The sequence below is a fragment of the Cavenderia fasciculata genome (assembly GCF_000203815.1).
Source record: "Cavenderia fasciculata unplaced genomic scaffold Scf_EU5ZYIE02H8LDV-5, whole genome shotgun sequence".
Lineage (NCBI taxonomy): Eukaryota > Evosea > Eumycetozoa > Acytosteliales > Cavenderiaceae > Cavenderia > Cavenderia fasciculata.
The window spans coordinates 53099-76336 of NW_004457639.1; the positions used below are offsets into that span (position 1 = coordinate 53099).

General features: G+C 33.7%; 11 protein-coding genes and 2 non-coding genes across 13 annotated transcripts; 7 read left to right on the forward strand and 6 right to left on the reverse strand.

Moving 5' to 3' along the window:
- Positions 1–875: 875 nt before the first annotated feature.
- DFA_09825 (uncharacterized protein) lies at positions 876–3636 on the forward strand (the record flags this gene model as incomplete). Its single annotated transcript, XM_004351673.1, has 4 exons — positions 876–1668; positions 1758–1831; positions 1903–3252; positions 3331–3636. The coding sequence occupies 4 exons, from the start codon at positions 876–878 to the stop codon at positions 3634–3636; spliced, it is 2523 nt and encodes an 840-aa protein (XP_004351725.1).
- Positions 3637–4102: 466 nt separating this feature from the next.
- DFA_09826 (uncharacterized protein) lies at positions 4103–6650 on the reverse strand (the record flags this gene model as incomplete). Its single annotated transcript, XM_004351674.1, has 3 exons — positions 4103–5119; positions 5196–5550; positions 5995–6650. The coding sequence occupies 3 exons, from the start codon at positions 6648–6650 to the stop codon at positions 4103–4105; spliced, it is 2028 nt and encodes a 675-aa protein (XP_004351726.1).
- Positions 6651–6929: 279 nt separating this feature from the next.
- Positions 6930–7900, forward strand: DFA_09827 (uncharacterized protein; the record flags this gene model as incomplete). Its single annotated transcript, XM_004351675.1, has 3 exons — positions 6930–6955; positions 7050–7337; positions 7429–7900. The coding sequence occupies 3 exons, from the start codon at positions 6930–6932 to the stop codon at positions 7898–7900; spliced, it is 786 nt and encodes a 261-aa protein (XP_004351727.1).
- Positions 7901–8016: 116 nt separating this feature from the next.
- Positions 8017–9661, reverse strand: arpD (actin-like protein 6A; the record flags this gene model as incomplete). Its single annotated transcript, XM_004351676.1, has 5 exons — positions 8017–8476; positions 8543–8792; positions 8875–9168; positions 9288–9465; positions 9557–9661. The coding sequence occupies 5 exons, from the start codon at positions 9659–9661 to the stop codon at positions 8017–8019; spliced, it is 1287 nt and encodes a 428-aa protein (XP_004351728.1).
- Positions 9662–10428: 767 nt separating this feature from the next.
- On the forward strand, positions 10429–10674 carry DFA_09829 (uncharacterized protein; the record flags this gene model as incomplete). Its single annotated transcript, XM_004351677.1, has 1 exon — positions 10429–10674. One exon carries the CDS (start codon positions 10429–10431, stop codon positions 10672–10674), a length of 246 nt encoding a protein of 81 aa, XP_004351729.1.
- A 90-nt stretch (positions 10675–10764) lies between these two features.
- DFA_09830 (uncharacterized protein) lies at positions 10765–12277 on the forward strand (the record flags this gene model as incomplete). Its single annotated transcript, XM_004351678.1, has 2 exons — positions 10765–11540; positions 12223–12277. 2 exons carry the CDS (start codon positions 10765–10767, stop codon positions 12275–12277), a joined length of 831 nt encoding a protein of 276 aa, XP_004351730.1.
- Positions 12278–12360: 83 nt separating this feature from the next.
- DFA_09831 (histidine kinase) lies at positions 12361–17003 on the forward strand (the record flags this gene model as incomplete). Its single annotated transcript, XM_004351679.1, has 4 exons — positions 12361–12371; positions 12458–13588; positions 13661–14478; positions 14572–17003. The coding sequence occupies 4 exons, from the start codon at positions 12361–12363 to the stop codon at positions 17001–17003; spliced, it is 4392 nt and encodes a 1463-aa protein (XP_004351731.1).
- Positions 17004–17802: 799 nt separating this feature from the next.
- On the reverse strand, positions 17803–18719 carry DFA_09832 (uncharacterized protein; the record flags this gene model as incomplete). The annotated part of the gene is made up of 2 exons (XM_004351680.1): positions 17803–18448; positions 18505–18719. 2 exons carry the CDS (start codon positions 18717–18719, stop codon positions 17803–17805), a joined length of 861 nt encoding a protein of 286 aa, XP_004351732.1.
- A 415-nt stretch (positions 18720–19134) lies between these two features.
- Positions 19135–19353, reverse strand: DFA_09833 (uncharacterized protein; the record flags this gene model as incomplete). The annotated part of the gene is made up of 1 exon (XM_004351681.1): positions 19135–19353. One exon carries the CDS (start codon positions 19351–19353, stop codon positions 19135–19137), a length of 219 nt encoding a protein of 72 aa, XP_004351733.1.
- Positions 19354–19632: 279 nt separating this feature from the next.
- Positions 19633–19705, forward strand: DFA_09834. The gene has a single exon. It is a non-coding gene; the product is annotated as a tRNA-Lys (tRNA).
- Positions 19706–19979: 274 nt separating this feature from the next.
- Positions 19980–20412, reverse strand: DFA_09835 (uncharacterized protein; the record flags this gene model as incomplete). The annotated part of the gene is made up of 3 exons (XM_004351682.1): positions 19980–19991; positions 20023–20346; positions 20410–20412. 3 exons carry the CDS (start codon positions 20410–20412, stop codon positions 19980–19982), a joined length of 339 nt encoding a protein of 112 aa, XP_004351734.1.
- An 843-nt stretch (positions 20413–21255) lies between these two features.
- DFA_09836 lies at positions 21256–21327 on the reverse strand. The gene has a single exon. It is a non-coding gene; the product is annotated as a tRNA-Met (tRNA).
- A 1454-nt stretch (positions 21328–22781) lies between these two features.
- DFA_09837 (uncharacterized protein) lies at positions 22782–22874 on the forward strand (the record flags this gene model as incomplete). The annotated part of the gene is made up of 1 exon (XM_004351683.1): positions 22782–22874. The coding sequence occupies one exon, from the start codon at positions 22782–22784 to the stop codon at positions 22872–22874; it is 93 nt and encodes a 30-aa protein (XP_004351735.1).
- Between the last annotated feature and the right edge of the window lie 364 nt (positions 22875–23238).

The following is a 23238-nucleotide window of genomic DNA, read 5'->3' on the forward strand; positions in this document are numbered from 1 at the left end:
AAGAATATAAAAAGAATAATAATAATAATATCTATCGATACGATATATAGTAGTAGTTAGTTTGTCAAGATAATATAATAATAATAATAATATTCAAGGCGATTGTCAAATATCGCGCGAGAGAGAGAATAACATCTGACATCTGACGTAGCAATAGCAACATATTGTTCAACAATCAATCTCGTCGGAATCATTGATAAAAGAGTAATAGACATTGTCAATTGTCTATTTCAATGATTTAGATTGTTCATTCATCATTCAACTATATATAAACAATCAAATATCATCAGTATCAACAGTTTAGATAGATAAAAGATCTTTTCACAACAACAACAACAACAACAACAACTCCTTTGCTCTCTTTTACAACTTTCAATTTCAAATTACCACCCACACAATAATAATATATCAAAGACTATAGTGTCAGGATCAATGATTGTGATATATTATACAAGACACTATAGTCCACTTTAATTTAAAAATATCAAAAAGACAAAGAAACAACAACAACAACAGAACAACAAAAAACACGATTGTATTATTTAAAAATAGTAGAGTTATTGGGAAAGAAAGAGTTTCTAAAGCCAATCATTCATTCATCGCACACATATATATACATACATCAATCAATTAAACCCGCCTTACCTTTCTTCCTATTATTGTAAGTAAAGTTATTTTTGTTTGCAATCAAGCAATCTCCTTCCCCCCCCCTTTTTTTGTTAAAAAAAGACTGTTCTTTGTTTAATAAATCCCCAATTTCATATTCATTTCATTTCACTTCTCGATTTATCTATCTATCTTTTTTCCACCAATACAAGTATACTAATCTAAAGGTCAATTTCAGATAGATAGAGAAATTAGATTAGATTAGAGAAATGAGAGAAAAGAGTAAACCTCACAGAAGTATCAGTGAAAAGAAGGATACTTTATCATCTGATTCTTCTTGTAGCAGTAGTAGTGGTAATAGCAACAACAACAACAACAATAACAATAGTAGTAGTAGTAGTAATAGTAGTAATGTAGCCACCACCACCAATAATAATACTACTATTAATAGTATAGTAACTGCACCAACTGTCAACATTGGAATCTTTAATAGTGCAAGTGCAACAGCATCGGCGACAACTACCACCAGTCTAACTATTACAACCAACTCTTCTGGAGCATCGACAATAGGTGATGTTGGTAGTAGCGATGTGGAAACCACCACGGCAGCAGGTACAATGGTTATTGACTCTATCACCTCTACCAATGTTGATCCCAAACCCGATATCTATTTCCAACAATTGATCATTCAACAACAGACTAAACATTCAAAAAAGAGAGGTGGCAATCATAACAATAATAATAATAATAACAATAATAATAATGATCATCATTCAATCTCAAAGAATAGTACAAGAAGATATACTCAATCACTAAAGGAACAAGGCACCGACAAGAGTGGAAATGAAATGAGTGATGCTCATCACAGCGAAATCGATGAATCTGAAAATGATTTTAACAAGAGTCTAGGTGAAGAATCCATGAATGAAGATGAGTCTAGCAGTTCAAATCATACAGGTCGTCGTAATTCAAAGAAATCATCTTCTCATCCAACCGATGAAGAAGGTGATAAATCTGAAGATAATGATAAATCTGAAGAACAATCACTTAGTTCAGTTCAAAGTATGTAATAGAATGAAAAAAAGGGAAATCATTGACTAGATATATATTGACATTGATTGTTTTCTTTTTCTTTTTCTTTTCATTTATAGAATATATATTAAGAGCATTAAGAGCACATAATGGTGAAGCTCATTTATCAGCAATTCAATCATTTTTATCAGATGTATGTAAAAGTATTGAAGAGTTTGTTTGGATCTTTTTATTAACCTTCCTCCTTTCCTTTTTCTATTTTAGAAATGGAAGAAATTAAGAAAAAGAGATGGATCAAAATATACATATGATCACAAGAGAGTGATAGCGGCATCATTATCAAATGCATCACCTGTTAATCCATTGTTTTTAAGATGTCCAGAGAGGGATGGATGGTGGTTGATTGGACCAAGAGGAAAGACAATCGAACTACCATCGGAAGAGACAGATGATGAAAAATCAGATGGCAACAAGACCGATGGAGAGGGAGGTCCAACTGGAGGAGATAGTGACACCTTGAAAGAGGAAAAAGAAGACGCTGATGGAGACAAGACAATGACAGATTCATCATCTACATCTTCATTATCTCCAACCACCACCTCTGCTACCATTAATAGTGAAGAGGTAAAAAAGGAAAAAGAAAAAGAAAAAGAAAAGACGGAAACTCTATCATCTGCTACATCTACTTCTCCCAGTACTTCTACTACTACGACTACGACTACAACTACCACAACCAATGGTAATGGTGACCAACCAATGTCACTAAAGTTACAAATTCAACCTCTAAGTAGAAAAAAGAGAGGTTCTACATCGGCAACCTCACCAATGAAACCAGCTGGCGCCCCATCTAAAAGCAATAACAACAATACTACTACTACTACTACTAACTCGAGCACAATGGTGGATAATAATAATGATACAGTTTCACCACCTATAAAGGAAGAACAATCTGTTGAATCAAATGAAGTAAACAATGGATCTGCTGCTGCTGCTGCCGCCGCTTCAACCACTACCACCACGGTGACAACACCCACTTCCAATGACACTAAACCAACGACAACGTCACCACCTTCAACTACAGCATCGGCACATACACCAATAAGCTTGAGAAGAAAGATAAAGAAGCGTAAAGCTGAAGATGAATCACCAACCAACAGCGAGACTAGTGAAAAGACTGAATCAACCACGCCACCAATCACCTCTTCACCAACGACATCGCCACCAATTGTATCGACACAACCACCAACGACACCCACCAGAGGACGAAAATCAAAGGCAGCCATTCAAGCCGCCGCCACTGTACAGCCAGAAGAAACAACCTCCACCACAACAACAACAACAACAAGTCCACCCTCAAATGGAAGAGGTGGTAGAAAAAGAGCACCTGTGAAACGATTCAAGCTTCAAAACGATGGAGACGAAATTGACAATGAATCAAACGATGAAAATTCCGATGCACAATCAGACAATGATGATAACGATGATTCCTCTTCAGAGGAAAATGGTGGCCTACCAGATGATAGTCCTTCCCATATTCTTGATGTTGCCGCTTTGGCTCTACTTGAAAATGGTGGATCTTGCACTTTTAAAAGTATTGTAAATTATATTAAAGAAGTAAGTAAAAAAATAGAAGAAAAATGGAAAAAAGGAATCAAAATTTATACTTATACTTTTTTTTTTTTTACTCTTTAGTTTTTAATTACATTACATTGTACAATCAATCAAAATGAGAAATTATTAAAACTTAAAGCATCAAAAGAATTACCACCTTTGGATGAAACTAGTTTAAAGTCAACCCTTGAAAAAGGTTTAACCGATTTCCCAACACGCTTTCAAAAAGATTCTAAAATACCAGATACATGGCTACTTGTAAAATCAGCAAAGAACATGCACTCTATGAGATCATCAGCCAGAACGCTTTCTCCTCCTTTCCAACCTGCTCTAGGTAGAAAACCGCGGTCAAAAAACCCACCAAGAACTGCATCAAATAAGAAATAATAATAGTAATAATAATCAAATGATGGCACGACACGGAATAATAATTTTCACATAGAATTCAAATGTTAATCCAAAACAAAATAATAATAATATAAAAAAAAAAAAAAAAAAAAAACTAATCAAAATATATAAAAATCATAGGACTATTGTAAAAAAAAAGAAAAGAAAAAAAAAAAAAGGAAAAAAATAGGCAAAACAAACAAGACGCAAAATAACCAACCAACCAACCAAACAACAACAACAAGAACAACCAAAACAAACATCAATAACAAATAATAATAATAATTATTATTTTAATATTTTCCTTTTTTAAAAAAAAGAAATCCCTACCTCCTCCCCCTATAAAAAACAACTATATTACTATGTGTACAGATTCCAAAGAAATAAATAATAAAAAAAAAAAACAAAACATAATTTAAATTAATTCCAAAAGAAATATAATAATGAGATTGTGATTTATTTTATTTTATTCCCATTCACTTGAATCACTATCAGAATCACTATCAGAATCTTGTTGTTTTTTGTTTTTACTAGATTTCTTGGTTGATGCGATACTTGTTCTTCTTCTAGAGAGAGCCAAAATAAGATCATTCATAATGCTCTTTGGTTGTTCCTCTTCAACCACCTCGGCAACAAGAGGCTTCTCAGCTGGTTCTTGGGCCTTTTTGAGACGATTCTTGTGACCTTTTCTAATATCGGCAAGAAGATTTCCAATTGCAGATCCATCTGTATTTTGGTCGTCTGCTTGTTCATTGTCACTGTCGTCTTGGAGTGTAGTTGGAAGAGATGCAGACATTTTTGGTGGTGGAGGTGGTGGAGGTGGAGGTGGAGCACCACTTGGAGGAGGTGGTGGAGGTGGTGGTGGTGGAGGTGCTCCAGTTGTTGGTGGAAGATTAGTATTCATAATATTAGTATTGTTGTTGTTGATGTTGTTATTGTACACTGGTGGTTGAGATGCTGTAGTAGATGAAGATGGCATTGCTTCACTGCTTTCAAAGATTGGTAATGCCGAACTAACTTGATTGGATGGTGCAATAGTTGAATTGCTATCGCCAACAACCCAACCAATATTCTCGGCAACACCACGAAGTGGAAGTGCACTTGGAAAGTCGTATGATGGTAGTTCAGCTGGATTAATGACAGTCTTGTAGTTGACGTTGCCACCCTCGACACTGGGGAGTACATCACCCTTTTCAACAGTGACGGGTGCAGCATGAAGAATCTTTTTCTTGTCACCCAATAATAGAGGAGCTCCATCCTCACCAGTGACGCCACCACCCGACAAATTGTCCAATGTATTTGAATATTTCTTGTATGGGTTTTCCTGAGTATTGAATAAAAGCAAATTCGATATACTTGGAATATGACTTGGTAAATGTCCCAACCCTTCCTTTACCGATATTTCCTTACTTGCTGCATCAATACTCTTTTCAATAAATACCAAATCATTTACCTCTAAAAATATATCTTCATTTTTTCTTTTCTATAAAAAGAATTAAAAAAATTAATTTGTTTCTTTTTTTTTTTCTATTTTTTTTTTCTATTTTTTTTTTACTTACAACATCATGTAAATTATAATGAGAAGGTTTAAATGGTAATCTTGCTTTATCAGCATATAGAGGATTATAGTCTGGCCATTTCTTTTCAGTTGGGTATTTTGCACTACTAAACACAGTAATGGCACTTTTACTTCCTACCACTTGATTGACTCTATATTGTACGTTGTTTAGACGACCTGTAATACCCTCCATTCTATTTCTTTCATGTTGTATACGGTTGCTAATCGATGAATAAACATCTGCAAACACCTTGTCCAATTTATCTAAAGCATCTACTATTTGATTGATAGATTCTGGTTCTCTTAAACCATTACAAACTACCGGTACTTGATAGATTTGTGCTGATGACATTCTTCTTTTAAAAAAAAGAGATAGAGAGAGAGAGATAACTGTAATTTAATGAAAATGAAACCTATAGTTTTAAAAAAAAAAACATATGAAGCCTCACTTTTGAGAGAAACCGAATGAAAAATCTCCACATATATTGTATTTTTCAGATGCTTTTTCGGTCTTTGCCAGGTGTTCAACTTTTTGACCAAAAAGGGGGCGACTCCTTACAAAGAAGAAAGTATAAATAAATTAAATGAAACAATATCTTTATTGCGATGGTTCCAATTGATTAAAATATTTAGCAACAATTGTGAAAAGTATATTGACAATTGGTAGTAATGGGTCTTCGAGAGTGAGAATCTTTGAACGTATAGTGGCGAGTCGTCTGAGAAGTGACCTGAGATTGGCACTTGTATCGGCGTCGATTGGTTTTTCCAACACTGCCAACAATGTATAAAACCAAACATACCTTTCCATTGTCAACTCTTTATTCTCTAACCATTCTACATGATACTCTATCAATTGAAGTGTTAAAACATGATCAATATGTAATAAGAATTGTAATGTTGGTTGATTTCCTTCAATATTATTAGAACTATTATTATTATTATTATTATTTTGATTATTTTGATTATTATTATTAAATTGATTTCCAAAACAATAAATATACCAAGATCTTTTATCATTTTGATGAGGTAATTTTATTATTTCATGAGGAGCAGTTGGAGTAGGAGTATTACAAAGAGTATGATTTAAACATTGACGATGATTTGAAAATCCCTCCAAGAATTGGTCAACCCAATCATCAGAGGGAACAAGATGAGCAAGACACTGCGCAATCTGTGGAGGAGGTGTAAAATAGGTGTTTGAAGGTCTCCTCATACCAACAGGCAACTTTGTCAAATCTATATCTGCTACTACCACCTTGGGACATCTCTTTGCTGCATATCGTACACGACGAAGATACTCTTCACCAGTCAATGGTTCTTCATCAAAATTAATCATCGTACTATCATCATCTAAATCTCCCAAATCAAATGCTCTTTGTTGAAATCCTTCATCACTACTGTCACTATCACTATCTTCTTGATAATATTCTTCTTCTTCTATTGAATCTATTTCCATCTCTCTCTCTCTCTAAACTCTTTCTTTCTCTTAATTATTATTATTAATCTTTTTTAAACAAATTTGAAACTGACAATAGAGATTTGGTGTCTTTTAAAAGAACTTCTTCTTCTTTTCTTTTTTTTATCAACTGATACCTTTTCTACAATTCAAAGTGTATTTAATAATGACTAAAGAATGATGGTGTTGTCCAAAAAGGATGAATATAATTAATTAAGAGTCGGAGGAGGTCTTATTAATTAAATTATTTAAATTTTAAAAGAGTCGACGAACTTATATATGAATGAAAGATATTTCATTTCATTGTATTATAGCAATTTAGAGATAAAACATGTTGGGAAGATATATAATTAATAAACAACCAATAATAATAAGATTGAATAATCTATTATTAAATAGTAATAAGAAGAAGACAACATCTGATATCAGTACTACTTGTTCTTTCTACTATCAACCAAAAATAACTTTAACCAACAACAACAACAATAGATTGTCGTCATTATTTATAAATAGTCATAAACAAGAATACACATTTAAATATAGTACTTCTACAACAAATCATAAACATCATCAAAGATCATGTTGGTCATGCAAGATGAATGTTGAACCAAAAGAATTCTTTTGTTCAATATGTAATGTTGTACAAGCTCCACATCAAAGAATTAATCCATTTGATATATTTTCAATGTAAATATCCTATCTAGAGAGATAGATATCTATCTCTTACTTTATCTAACTTTCTTTTTCTTTTCTTTTCTTTTTTTGTTTTACCTACTAGTAAGCCAGAATATAATGTTGATTTAAAAGATATATCAAATAGATTTAAACAATTACAAAAGAAATTACATCCTGATCTTTTCCAAACTCTATCAAAAAAGGAACAAGATTTATCAAAAGATCAAGCAACTGCATTAAATGGAGCATATAATATACTTAGATCACCATTTCTTCGTGCCGAGTTTATGTTGAATGACAAGGGACTTGACCTTGAAAATGTTAGTGACGTTGATCCAGAAGTATTGATGGAGATTTTGGAAATTAGAGAAGAGATTGAAGCTGCCGAGGAAAATGAAGATGCAATCAAAGAAATTGCCCATACCAACAGACAAAAGATGAATCAAGTTGAAAAGAAACTAGATCAATTATTTAAAGAAAATAATTATGATGAAGCTCTAAATCAAGCTGTCTATTTACGTTATCTTACTCGTATTCAAGAAGAAGTTCATAAAAAACTTGGTTTTCATGTCTAAAATCAAAATAAATAAATAATATAAATATATACATTTTTTTTGTTATTTAAATATTCTTTTTATTATTATTTATTATTTATTATTTGTCTTTTGTTTTGTTTTAGTTTAAATTTTATCTAGGGACATTTCTTTTCAACAAGAGGACGACCAAATTCTTCCCATTCAGATTTTGACATCCACATTTGTTGGAATGAACCCAATGAACCTAGAATGGAACCACCAATCCAAACTGAATATTTACGCTCTGTTACATTTGGTGTAACGACCTTTACCTTTCCAAAGGCATGTGACAATTCGCCCAATTCATAATAGAGACGATCCGAGAAACCTTGGAACAGAGTATTGCCACCAGATACGACGAGATTGGCAATCAACTCCTTTCTAATATCAGAGTCACTCTTTTCAACACTTTCATAGATCATCTTTTGTAGCGATTGGTATGGTGTTGCTGGTTTCTCCAAATCATTCAATGGTATTGGATTAAATATTAATTCTGGAATATGGAATCTATCTGATCCAACTTCTAATAAATTACCATCTGGTAATTCATATGGTACTGTTGCAACTGTACTAATACTAAAATAAAAATAAAAATTAATACAAAATAAATATTAATGATTTCTTTGTTTCCTTTTTACTTACTCTTCACCAAGGAATGAAGTTGAAACTCTAAAAGCAGATTCTTTGGCATCACGAATAGTTTCCAAAGTATGATATTTCTTGAATGATTCTGTAAGATCTGGCATATCGATTGGAGTGACACTATATTCTCCAGGTTTGATTTCTTGTTTTTTAATTAAATTGTATGGTAGAATCTTGATTTGTTTCTCTGATAATATTCTATAATATTCTTCTGTTAATTTATTTCCTGCTAAATTACTTTTTACAACAGCTTAAAAAGAAATGGAAAGGAAATGAAAGGAAAGGAATTAATATTATATACATTCTTTTTTTCTTTTTCTTTTTCTTTTTACCATTTTTAATTGCATAACCATCATGAACTGGTACAATGGTAGTAACACCACCACCAGAATCAACAACCAAAGAAGTAGCTTTACAACTTGCAAATGAAGTAAGAACAGCATTATTCGATATAAATACAGCAGGAGTATGGAATTTCTCAAACATAATCTCTGATACTCGTTCTCTAATTTGTCGTGTATTGTATGCTGGCTCTGACAATAGTATTGGATGTTCAGCTGGATTGATATTTAATTGTTCATGAAATGCATGACTCCAAATATGTTCCATTGCATCCCAATCTTTAACTAGAAATAGAAAGGAAATAGTATTTGCATTAATAAAGACTGTATTTACTCTTTCTCTCGATCTCTCAATCTCTCAGTTCAGTCTTCTTCCTCTTTCTTTCTCTTTGCTCTTTACATACTTAGACCTTCAGATAAAGGTGATTGAATCTCCATATGTTGTCTTTTATAAGAGATTGCATTATGACCTGTATAATATGTTTTCTTTACATCTGGATCTAAATCTTCTCCATCGCCAATTGCTTTTTGATATGAACCAACCATACCATCTTTACCATATGTATATGTTATTCCTACACTCTAAAAAAGTAAGTAAAAGAGAGTGAATAGAAAGGTTCAATTGAGAGAGAGATAGAGATGACTTGAGTCGTCGTCTTTGAGAACAACATACAGTAGGGAATACAGTAGGAGTATCTAATCCAGCATAACCTGATTTCGTTGTACAAGTTCCTACATCTACTACAACTGCAGAAATATCATCACCTGCACTATACATCTCTCTCTCTCTGATCTTTTTTAGTAACCTCAGACAGACTCAATGTTGATAGAGAACTTCAATCAACACAATGAATCAGTGATCGGCTCACCCCAAAATTCATTTTTTTCTACTTTTTTTTTTTTTTTTTCTCTTTGCCTATAGGCTGTAATATTGTGTATTAAATTTAGTATTAGAAGTTTATTATTCTTTCTATTTTTTACTATAGTAAATCATCTTTCCCAGAAAATTTTCTGACTCAAATTATTATTATATTTAATTATAAAATTTTATCTTTTTAAAGAGAAAGATAAAGAAAAAGAAGGAGAGTGAGTGGGATTAAATTTCAATTTCAATCTCAAAAGTATAATTATAAATTCTAATATTAATATTATTCTACATTTTTCCAGATTAAATTACAAATTATGATTCCCGTTGTTCCCAACTTTTTAATCGGGGTTTGGCATTCCAGAGTAGGGTGTTGGAAAAGTTAACGTTTATTTTTTTTTTTTTGTTTTTCTTTTTTTTCTCAGCACAGGTCCTCCTCTCCTCACTTTTTGTGGATTACATATATTATAGTGGCTGATCCCATTCTTTTCTCTTTAAAAGGAATCCCTTTCTTCTTTGTTATATTAATAGAAATCAAGTCAACTCTAGACTTGAATATTCTATATAAAGAGTGAGAAAGAGGAAGTAATTTGTTTACTCTTTTATTTATTTATTTAATATATATATTTATACACACAGATACAATATATATACATAGAGAGAGAGAGAGAGAGAGAGAGATGATAAGTAATATAGAAACTAATCATCAATCCTCTACACCAACAGGAGGAGGATGTTCAAATTGTTGTTGTAGTTCTAGTAATAATGGATACAATTTACCTGATATAGAATCAATGGATGATATGATTATCAACAATAATAATAATAATAATAATAATAATAATAATAATAATAATAATAATAATAATAATAATAATAATAATAATAATAATAATAATAATAATAATAATAATAATAATAACTGAAGAAAACAAACAAAATCATTAAATAATAGTAAAGAAATAGCAAGAAGATCTAGGTCGTCTTCAAGTAGTAGTAGTTTAGCATCACCAACAATGACTAGTAGTAGCAATGTAAAACAATTACATCATAGTGCATCTTACACTTATAGTGAATCGACTACTACCAAATTAAAGATTGAACATACATTGTCACGAGACCGACCTCTATCGCATTCACTCAATACAATTGCTGATTCAATACGATCATTCACCGAGACTGATCCAGATAATATAATTCTAGATCAATTAAACAAACAACCAGTGACTACTACAAATAATAATAATAATGAAAATGGACAATCGCAACAAGTAATTAGAATACCAATGTGTACTTGCAAACAATCCAAATCATATCCCTATTGCGATTCAACTCATGTCAAATTTAATAATGAAACAAATAGTAGTTTGGCTCCAATCTATTTAACTTTTGAAAATAATAATAATAATAATAATGAAACATATATAAAACAACAACAAACAAATAATAATAATAATAATAATAATGTAAAGGAACAACAACAAGAACAACAACAAATTAATACTAATAATGATAATAATAATAATAATATAAATAATAATAATCAAAATTTAAGATATATATTACCAAGTAATATAAAAGAATTGATAAATCAAAAGAATTATTTTAGTTTGGAAGAGATATCAAGACACAATACAAGAGAATCATGTTGGATGATTATACAAAACAAAGTTTACGATATTACAGAATACATAGACAGACATCCTGGAGGTAAAAATGCACTGCTTAGATTTGCAGGTAAAGATGGAAGTGAAAATGTACAATTCCATTCAAACAAGATGCTTCAAATCTTGTATAATAATTATTTCATTGGTCATTTACAATTGGATCAACAAACTATTGCACCTTCTAGATGTTCAATAAGTTAACATTGGAAAAGAGATAATATATAAATATATATATAAATAAATGAATAAATATATCACATATTCTCTGTATAAAGTAAAGAATGAAAAAAGACAAATACTTTTTTTTATAACCTATAATCAACAAAGATATTTCTAATGTTTGCACGGTCGACTCATCTCCAGATGGTTCTGTGAACCAAAAAAAACTATGGTTCATGATTTTTGTAAAATTCCATTGCGCCATACCTGGTCTCCTCCCTTCTTTTAAAAGCAACGCTGCTGATCAGAAGTGTTAATCAGAAGCGTCGTCATTTTTCAATAATGATTACTTGTTGAGGAGCAGAAAGAGAAAAACAAACAAAAATTAAATAAAAGCAAAATTTTAAAAAAGTGGTAAAATCACTTCTTTGTCATTCACTCTACTTTCATTTTTGCAAATTTCATTTACTTGTGTGTGCATATATACATATAATTAGAGAATTTATATAAATTAGAGAGAAAGAAAGAAAGAGAATATATCAATAATAATCAGATCAAGATTGTCATTTACAATAACAAGAAAGAAAGAAAAAACAAATAAAAAAAAAGAAACTTGATGATAAACTTTTACACAAATTTATTATATAGTATCACAAATAGATTTGATTATCCTCTTTTATTAATCATTGCACAAAGATTCTAAAAAAACAAAAAAAAAACAAAACAAAAACAAAAACAAAACAAACAAAATTATTTTTCCCCTCAACAAACAAACATATATAAACAATGTCATCCCCGTAAGTTTTATTAAATAGAAATAGATCAATATCCTTTTTTTTTGTATTAATCTTTTTTCCATTTCTTTTATTTTATTTTTTTCTAGTGAATTTATAGAAGAACAAGATATAAATGAATATGCATTTGTAGATCTTTGGGATGAATATGATATTAGTTTAATGGAAAGATTTTGGAAGGAATTGGTAATTAGTTCATTTCATAATAATGATATCCAACCATTAAATGAATGGACCAAAGCCTTGTCCAAAGAAGCTCATGACAATCCAGATATTCCAGATTTACATGTTTTACTTGCATTTAAAGCTTCAGACTTTGCTGCCTTGTCACCAGTCAATCATTCAACTACAACGATTCCACCAGCAGATTCACCAACATCATCGCCAACATCATCGTCATCATCATCGTCTTCATCATCGTCATCAGATACATTTAGTACATTTGATAAACCAACTAAAATGTCAAGTGGTAGTATACCATACCCATCAAGTCAAATAGCAGCAGCTGTTTTATTTGAATATTATAGTAATATCAATTGTGGATTATTTCTTCATATGATTATTCACAAAAAGTATCGTAATATGGGATTGGATCGAATGTTGGTTAAAAAGGCAATCGAGATTCTCGATCGTAATGCACATGGACACGGCCATCTTGCAGGTTGTAATGCCATTTTTTTCGAAACCAAATCAGCAGGTTTAGGGCCATCGATTGGATCGTCTGCCCTTTCAACTACTGCTGGCGGCAATGGCGGCGTCGGAGGCTCTAGCATGCTTTCCGCGACGGGTGCAGATATTGATCCCCGTCAACAACATTCTATTCTCTTTAATATTGGATTTAGAATGATTGACTTTGACTATACCAAACTACCTCTAAAGAGGCTTGGCAAGACAAACAACCTTTTGCTCACAGTCTACCTGTCTCCCCACATTCCATCCATTCCCACCCTCGACGGTGATAAATTTTACCTACCAAGTGTATTGTTGCGTAATTTTATCTATGATCTCTGGGAAACCTCATTTCTAACTGAAAAACTCGATATGAAACCAGATGAAGATCCAGAATACTCTCGTGTCCTAGAACAAGTAGAATTGCGTGAAAAGATTCCATTATTAGATTTACCTTGGGGTGCTGGTAAACCTTGGACTCTTGTTGATCTTTATGAAGATTATGATGAAGAATTATTAGAAAGATGTTATAGAGAATTAATGGTTCCAAGGTAAAAAAAATAGAAAATAGAAAAAACAAAACAAAAATATTAATTCTTTTTTATTTTTAATTTTCCTTTTAGTGTAAAACATTCAGAAATTCAATCACTTGGAAATGTATTAAGGGCAATGTCACCAGAAGGAAATGATTCAACCTATTTACCAGATGTTCATGTATTGTTGGCAGTTAGATGGCCAGAAGGTAAACAATCTGGAGGATCACAAAATTCAACCAATCCAGTGATTGATGGATTGTGTGCATTTGAATATTATGCCGAACAAAACTGTGGTGTATTGACCCATTTGATACTTCAAAAAAAGAACCGAGGTGTAGAGGGATTGGATCAATTGTTGGTAGAGAGTACAGTTGAAATATTGGATGCCAATGCACGTGAACGTGGTAATCTTGCAGGTTGTAATGCCATTTTTATCAATATCAAGAATCCATCACCAACAGTGAGTCAAGAGATTGTTGATGTCTGTCAACATCACATTACATTGCACAAGATGGGTTTTAAATTGTTGGATTTTGATTACTATCAAGCTCCACTAGACCCAAACATGTCTCCCAAAAAACTTTTATTGGGTCTTTACATTTCAGAGTTGATCCCACTCGCAAATGATCGTCCATTTATCCCATTTAATCTATTGCTTAGTTTTGTAGAATTGCAATGGGCCAATGCTTTTGGTAATGATCAAATTAAACAATCACCAAAAACCTATGCCGAATATCTTAGAATGATTGAACAAATAGAATTGCGTGAAAGAATTCCATTACTAGATTTACCTTGGGATCTTGGTAAACCTTGGACTCTTGTTGATCTTTGGGAAGATTATGATAAAGAATTATTGGAAAGATTTTATAAAGAAATTATGATTCCAAATTTTCCAAATAAACATGGTATAGTAAAAAAAAAATAGAAACAAAAATAGAAACAAAAAGAAATATATATTAATATTTTTTTATTTTTTTATTTTTTTATTTTTCCTTTAGAATTGGAACCATTAGAAAATTGGAGAATATCATTTTCAATGGAATCAAGAGAAGATCCAAATATATCAGATTTACATATATTGTTGGCATTGAGATGGCCATCAGATTCAAGTAATTCACAACCAATTATTGAAGGTGCTATTATATTTGAATACTTTTCTGCCAATAATTGTGGATTGTTGACCTATTTGATTGTTCAAAAGACATTCAAAGGTAAAGGATTGGATAGAGCATTGGTAGAAAGTGCATTGGAAATTTTGGATCAAAATGCAAAGAGTCAAGGTTTCTTGCCAGGTTGTAATGCAATCTTTTTAGAAGTTTATTCTGGTGAAAAGGTTACCATCAAACAAGATGTTGTAGATCCTCGTATGCGTCACTCAATCTATCATCAAATTGGATTTAGATTGATAGATTTTGAATACATTGCACCACCATTGGCTTTGGGTTATCCAAAGCTAAAACATTTCCTATTGACTGTCTATTTGACAGAGCATATTCCAAAAATGCCACTAGAAGAAGGAAAATATTATCTGCCAAGTTCAGTACTTAAAAACTTTATTACTGTACTTTGGAGAAATGCATTTGCCACTCGTAAAATGAAAGAATTTCCAACCAAAGATCAAGATTATCAACGTATTGTAGAACAAATTGAATACCGTGACAAGATTCCATTGCTCGATTTGCCATGGGGAGCAAGTAAACCATGGACATTGGTAGATTTGTGGGATGATTATGATGAAGAACTGTTGATTCGATTCTATGAAGAATTGATGGTACCAAACTTTCCCATCAAAAACGAGTTGGAACCATTGTCTAATTTTTTGGCAGCACTATCTGAAGAGAGAAGATCAACCTATAATCCTCATCTCTCTGAATTGCATGTACTTTTGGCATTGCGTTGGCCAACCGATTCAAGTGACCTTCAACCAACCATTGGTGCAGGTATTACTTTTGAATATTATCCATCTACCAATTGTGGTTTACTCTCTTATTTGGTGGTACATAGAATATCTCGTGGTCAAGGTTTGGCTGGTATCCTAGTAGAGAGAGCTGTTGTCTTGCTCGATCGTCATGCCAAGACTAGAGGACAATTGGCAGGATGTAATGCAATCTTTTTGGAGACCAATTCTGCTGAAAAGGTTACAGTACAACAAGATGTTATGGATCCTCGTATGCGTCATACAATCTATCACAAGATGGGATTTAGAATGATCAACTTTGAATACATTATGCCACCTCTATCACCAGAATATGACAAGTTGAAGGGTGTCCTTTTACTCACTGCCTATTTGACACCACATATCCCATACATTGACTATAACAATACTCGTCAATATTATCTACCAAACGTATTGCTTAAAAACTTTATCACTGCTCAATGGGAAAATGCCTATAGAAATGGTCGTCTCTCTACTGTACCACTTCAAGATGTAGATTTCACCCTATCACTCGAACAATTAAAGATTCGTGAAAAGATTCCATTGCACGATCTGCCATGGGGTGATGGAAAGGATTGGACCATTGTAGATCTTTGGGAAGATTATGATGAAGATTTATTGGATGCCTTTTACAACAAGTATATGATTACTCAATTTGGAACGTCTGACGAACTCGAACCAATCGAAAATTGGCACAAGGCAATGTCACCAGAAGGTCGTGATGATCCAAACATTTGTGATTTACATGTCCTCTTGGTATTGGGATTGCCAGGTGAACATAAAGGTAAAGGACACAAATATATTATTGGTGGTTTGGTATTTGAATACTATCCAGAGACTAATTGTGCCCTCGTTACTTATTTGGTTGTCAATCAAAAGTGGTCTGGCAAGGGTATTGGTACCGATCTCATTCTTCGTACCATCAACATTTTGGATCAAAACGCCAAACAAAAAGGTCATATTGCAGGTTGCAATGCAATCTTTTTAGAAGTCATGTTTTCAGATCAATTTGATATTACCGGTGCTCCCGATAGTTCACTCAGTCACGTTTTCCTTTTCAACAAGGGCTTCCGTCTATTGGATTTTGAATACTACCAACCTCCAACTTCTCTTAAAAATCCAAAATCAAATAATGTTTGTCTTACCGTCCTACTCACTCCTCGTATCCCAAAAAGAGGAGAAGGCAGCGAAATTCAACCATTTGTTCCAACATCACTACTTCGTTCTTTTATCACCACCCTCTGGGAGGATGAATGTGGTCTCATTGGTTACAATTTTGACGACGATCCTTGTTATCTCCGTATGATGGATCAATTGGATCGCAATGATTTCTTTCATTGTCTCGATCTACCATGGCTCAAATCTCGTATTCGTCATGACCCTTTGGCTGCCAAAATCAATCAATCCTCTATCTATCGTCCAAATATTAGTGTCTCTGGTGAAATCTCTTCTCCTATTTTAAATCCTCAATCTTTTAATAATTTATTACAATAAATAAAATAAAAAAGTAATCTATTAGTAAAATAGTAAAATAGTAAAAGTAAAAGTAAAAGTAAATTAATAATAAGGACCAATTAAACCAATAAAAGAATACAACCTAATCCACATTGGTGAACAAATAGAGAGAGAGAGAGAGAATAGGGTGATGTAATAAATTTGATAGGTATGGTGGAATACTTTGTTTATCATCCTCAATTGTCTAAAACAGAAATCTATGTCCCTCGACTATAGTTCCAAACTTATGAACTCTGAGTTTTTTTTTAAAGTAATCCTTTTCCTGGTCTCTCCTATCGGGAAGAGTAGTACTCAGAAGTTACAAAGTTTTATTAATTATACATTTTAATTGACCAGCAAGAAATAAAGATTATCTCAAGAAGAATTAAAGTTAATTTGCTCTGGGGGTTGTCCATGTCTATGATACATGTTGTATGGACGTTGATCATGTATCTTTTTGTTTGTGATCAAGCATGTTGGATTGTTTTGGATTGTTGCTTGTTCTAAAAATTGCTATTTTTTTTTTTTTTTTTTTTTGTGGCCGTAATTTTGTGTTGGTATAATTATTCAATTTTGTTATTATTATTTAGTTGATTATTATATTATTAATATTATTATTGATAGATGAAGAGAGAATAGAAGAAGATGAAGGTGTTGGGGAGGATGAGAAGAGTGAGGTTGAGGTGATCGATTATAGATGTAGTGCACGCAGAGTCTTGTACCTCTCCAAATGACTAGGTAGTGCGATCTTGTAGACAGTAGGATGGTTGTAGTTGGAGGAGAATCGAAGGATGATAGTTTATATTCGTTCTGTAATCGTATGTATTACTGATTCGTCGGTTTGGTTCATTAGAGCCAAGTGCCATCGATTACATAATTCTAACGTCTTGTCCCAGTTTACTTTTATAATATGTCGCATATCATTTAGCAATCTAGCTCGCAGATATTGTTCAGTGAATGGTTCATCTCTTTGGTGACGTAGATCATTACGTCGGAACCATATTCGTTCGAGTGTTGCAGCGACCAAGTTTGTAGTCATTGGAGTTTGTTTGAGGTTGAGGAGGGTGATGTCCCAAACTGGTGGAATGTTGTTGGCAGCAGTAACCTCTTTCAGTATCTTCACTGGCAGCGTGGTCTCCTTGCATTGGAAGAACAAGTGCTTGGAGGATTCATCTTTGCCACACGACACACAGATGGAGGCGACTGGGTCACCCCTGACGAGTGGGAGACATTTGGTTACGTATTTCCAAACCAGATCTCGACCCTTTGGTAGTACGATGGTAGAAAGAGCAGCTAGTGCATTCATTGGATACACTCTGTCATCGGTTGCTAAGATCTTTGACCTGGGGTCGGGTCGTACACGTTCCACTTTTCGTTGGCTATGGTCAGCCTTTGGAGGTACACTTGTTTGAGAGGTACTCTTCCTCTTTTGTCTGGTTCCATTGCTGGCTTGGGTACAGCCTCTCTGCTGACGTCGTAGGGTTGGGTAAGCTTTTCCCACTCGCTGCGGCAGAGGCGGACAAAATCGTTTGGTTTGTCTTGGTTGAGTTGGTCCATCCATGATTGGGCAAATGAAACCTTTGCAACTCGGTCGTTCTTTACCTCGTGGAGGAACCTTTCGAACATCCATGCCTTTTGGGCACGGAATCTAGCGTTGAGGTCCCAGAGATTGAGACCACCTTGGTCGATCGATCGTATGGAACGTTTCTTGGACATGGTTCTTTTGGTTGGCTTGGTTGGGTCGTACTGACGGTCGTTGCTGAACATGAACCAATCAATAACCTTTTCCAATCTGGTGATTGCCTCGTGACTAGGTGATTCAAGGTACGTAAAATAATTTAATTGTGACAGACCATATGTTTTGAGCAAAGCTAATTTACCTCTATAGTTGTTGTTGTGTTTAGGTTTCCATCTAATCAAATCGTTGATCACCTTGTCAATACGCTCTGGAAGGTGTGGTACCAAACCAAACTGGTTAAAGTAATAGCCGAGGTATCGTTCTTTGCTTTCCTTGTCCATCAGTGGGTACGGTAAATTGGTTGGACTGCCAGGTGACATGATCACACATTTGTCAGTGTTGACTTTAGATGATGTAGCTTTACAGAACAGCTGAATCCATTCGTCCATTAGTTTAAATTCTTGGATGTTTTTGGCAAATGTAGACGTGTCGTCGGCAAACTGGAGTAGCTTTACCCAGTTGAGGTGGACAAGAGGCGGTGGCTTTCTCTGTTTGGTTCCGAAAGCTGGCGGTGTGGAATGGTTCAGACAGCGAGTCTCCTACTCGTACACGGACTGAAGAGTCTGCTAGCATGGACATAACAGCGTTGACTATCAGTGGTGGAGCACCCATCTTGGTCAAGGTTCGTTGGATGGCAAGGTGGGAGACAGAATCGAATGCCTTGGAAAAGTCGTAGAGAGTGGTGATGGCCTCTTTGTTGTCCTTGTTTGTCTCGAGTGCTTGGTTCATGACGATCAGATTGTCGTGGATCAGACGTCCTGGGACAAAGCCCGTTTGGTAGGGGCTGATGACCTTTGGAAGGACTGCCAGTAGCCGATTGTTGATAAGAAAATCGTGAAAAAATGCATAGGGGGTCAAAATTTAAATTATTTCCTTAATGACACCAAAAAAGCCTTGTTAGCTCAGTCGGTAGAGCGCAAGACTCTTAATCTTGTGGTCGGGGGTTCGAGCCCCCCATAGGGCTATTTTTTTGTAGTTTAAAAGGACAAAGACTTTGATATTAATAAATAGAACACTTTTATCTTCAAAGTCAAACATTTATCTCGAATCACAATAAAGTGTTTATTTATTATAAATTATAATCTTTTTATTTATTTTATTCAAGAGCAACACCAGAAACCAACATATCAACAAAAGTATCATATGATATTGCACCATCAGAACTTACTGATACTTGAGACAATCTAAGAATTCAGTCTTTTTAAAGAAATAAGAATATTATTATATTAGTATACTATTTATAAATCAATCTAAAAAAGGATTATATAAAATTTTACATACATCTGAGTTGGTTCCCATTACTTTATAAATGTCAGACTCACTAATAATGCCATCCTTTGCAAGAGCCTTGAGCTGTGCAGTGTAATCCTTTACACTATCACCTGCTGATAAGGGTTTGAATCCTTTGTAGATTATCTTGAATGTGGCTAGGTCAAATTGTGGAGTTCCTATTTTCTTTTCCATTTCTTTGATTTGTGCATCTGATGGATTGGTTCCTAGACTTCTCATCAATGGTCCAATTTGTGAGGTAGCTACTACTGTTCCAGTTGGGAAACTTCCTAAAAAGACTTCAAATGCTTCTTTAATTTGGTCGTCACTAGCGCTCTAAAGAAAAAAAAAATGATTAGTTTGTTTTATTGTAAAATTTTTTTCTTTTATATTTGTTACCATTATTTTTATCTATCTATCTCTATGTATAAATTAAATGCTTGTCTCTTTTTTTCTATATTCTATGATGGTGATCAAAAAGGTCAACCAATTTAATTAATTTTAAAATTAACTTTTCACCCTCCACTTGGTGACCATTCTACAAAAATTAACCCCTTCCCTTCTCTCTCATTGGTTTGAAACCTCTTCTCACATGAGCAGACAAGATAGAAAGTCATGACATTTTTTTTATTTTTTCGTAACATCGTACTATTTACGATACTTGCTCCTGTAGAGCGGTGGGAGGTGCATCTTTCGATGAAAGCTTCCTACAATGCGCAATAATTCCATTAAACTCACTTTATAAACAAATTCCGAACCATTGTTTCATCAGTCTATTAATTGATAATCCATAGGTATCGAATGAATAATCAAAGCATTAGGACACAAGCTTTGTCCACTTTGAATAGTAAAGACCTTCAAGAGGACAATCTACTCTATCAAATGTTACAAACAAGACATTAAATTTTTTTTGGTGATGAACTTGGATTAAATTATTTCCAGATTATTGTATATTTATTATTTCTTTCTTTTTAGGAAACAAAAAAAGTTGAAAATAATGTAACAAGACATTTAAATGAAGATTTGGCAAGAGATGATTGGGATTCAATGTTTTTACATTATTTGGGTATTGATCAAATAATATATCGATAGAAAAACCAGATTTAAAGAAACCATATATTAAAACTTTTTTTCTACCACCAAAAAAAATCTACAAAAGGCTAGCTTTTCATCGATGTACCTGTGTTATCTCAACTACCATGGGAGGAGTGAGACAGGGCCCCCAGCAAAAAAACGGCAAAAAGCTAGCTTTTCATCGTATCGATCGATGCACCTGTGGGTTATGAGCCCACCGCTCTACCACTGAGCTAAAAAGCTTTGCTATATATGGCTTGTGAGATCATGAAAAATCCGGGTATATATATACCCCTTTTCGGGGGAGGGCATGGCGTGGCAAGTGAGTCGGGAGTGTGCTACCCCGGGAACGTAAAGGTCATAGGTTCGAATCCTGCCCTCGAACTTTACTTTTGGCGCCAACGTTTAACTTGACCACAATTGGGGGGATTGAGGAGAAAAACCATCCGACTTTAGGGATCTAGAGACAGGTCACCCCCGCGGAAGGATGACCGGGTTAGTTTCCCCTTCTCAGTAGGAGATTGGGTAGCCAGACTGCAACAAGTAACGGGAAGGTAGTGGAGGACCTACTGGGCCGTCGCGATAGAAAGCCATCTGACATCTCAAATACAATATGCAACACGTAAAGACGAGTGTCCCCAATGGGGAGTAAATCGGCGCGAGAGTTGAGAGCGGCAGTCGGTTTTGGACGCACCCAAGGCTTAAGGTTTCACCGCAAGTATGGTACTAAAATTAGAAGAAGATGGGTGCCATATTTGCGTCAACACCTTCATCTTCTTCTATTCTCTCTTCATCTATCAATAATAATATTAATAATATAATAATTTACTAAATAATAATAACATAGAATAATTATATAACACAATATTACAGCCTATAGTGCTGAGAAAAAAAAAAAAAAAAAAAAAAAAAAAAAAGCGATATCTTTAACCAATTTATTTTTAGAACAAGCAACAACCCAAAACAATCCAACATGCTTGACACTATACAATAAGATACATGATCAACGTCCATATAACATGTATCATAGACATGGACAACCCCCAGAACAAATTAACTTTAATTCTTCTCGAGATAATCTTTATTTCTTGCTGGTCAATTAAAATGTATAATTAATAAAACTTTGTAACTTCTGAGTACTACTCTTCCCGATAGGAGAGAACAGGAAAAGAATTACTTTAAAAAAAAAATATACCCCTTTTCGGGAGTTTGGAATTTTTCTGTAATATAGTTAAAAAGTATAATTAAAACTTTGTAACTTCTGAGTACTATTCTTCCCGATAGGAGAGACCAGGTAAAGAATTACCTTAAAAAAAAATACCCCTTTTTTGCTATATATGGTCTGTGAGACCATGAAAAAACGGGCCTATATATACCCCCCTCTCTATATGACTGTGAGAATCGTGAAAAAAATCGCGCCTCTTTATTGATCGTCAACTCAGTTTTCCACCACCGTCTTTTGGATCCAAAAAGCTTAAACTACCCCCGTTTAAACATGCCTACCATCGGATAAAGATAATGTCTTTTAACGCCAAGTTCACAGAGGATCCAAATCATGGATCAACGCAAACTGATCTATTGCCAATAGGAATACTTTTTGTATTTACACCAGTTCCAAGCCAAAGGGGTTGATCCGGATTAAACGAATACTCGAGCTTTGTGAACAAGAAAGAATTAAATGGTTGGCTTGCTCAAAAATGAAGAATGAAAGATACATTGGTCAAGAGATTGCAGATCATCATATAACCAAGCTAATGATCGAAACTGGTATCGATAAATTTTTAGCATAAAATTGCACTCGAATCCGTCAAAGATTGGCTCTCTTTAAAAGACTCCATATTCAACCACCAACCAAAAAAATAACAACAACAGTATCCCCCAACAAACAAAAAGACAATATCGGCCTATATCCAAGATTTTTATAAAAGACAAGATTGGAAATAGGTTGTGATACAAGACCAACCAACAAATCAGAGTGAAAAAGAAACCAATCACCCAAGTACAAGACGCTCAGACAAATATGAACAACAAATCTCCCAACCAAGATTGTTCAAAACAATTCCACAAGTCCAAATTTTAAAAAATTACCCCATAAATCTTATGCTCTCATGATATATTAAACTCATAATTTAGTCTTGTTTTTTATTATTTTTT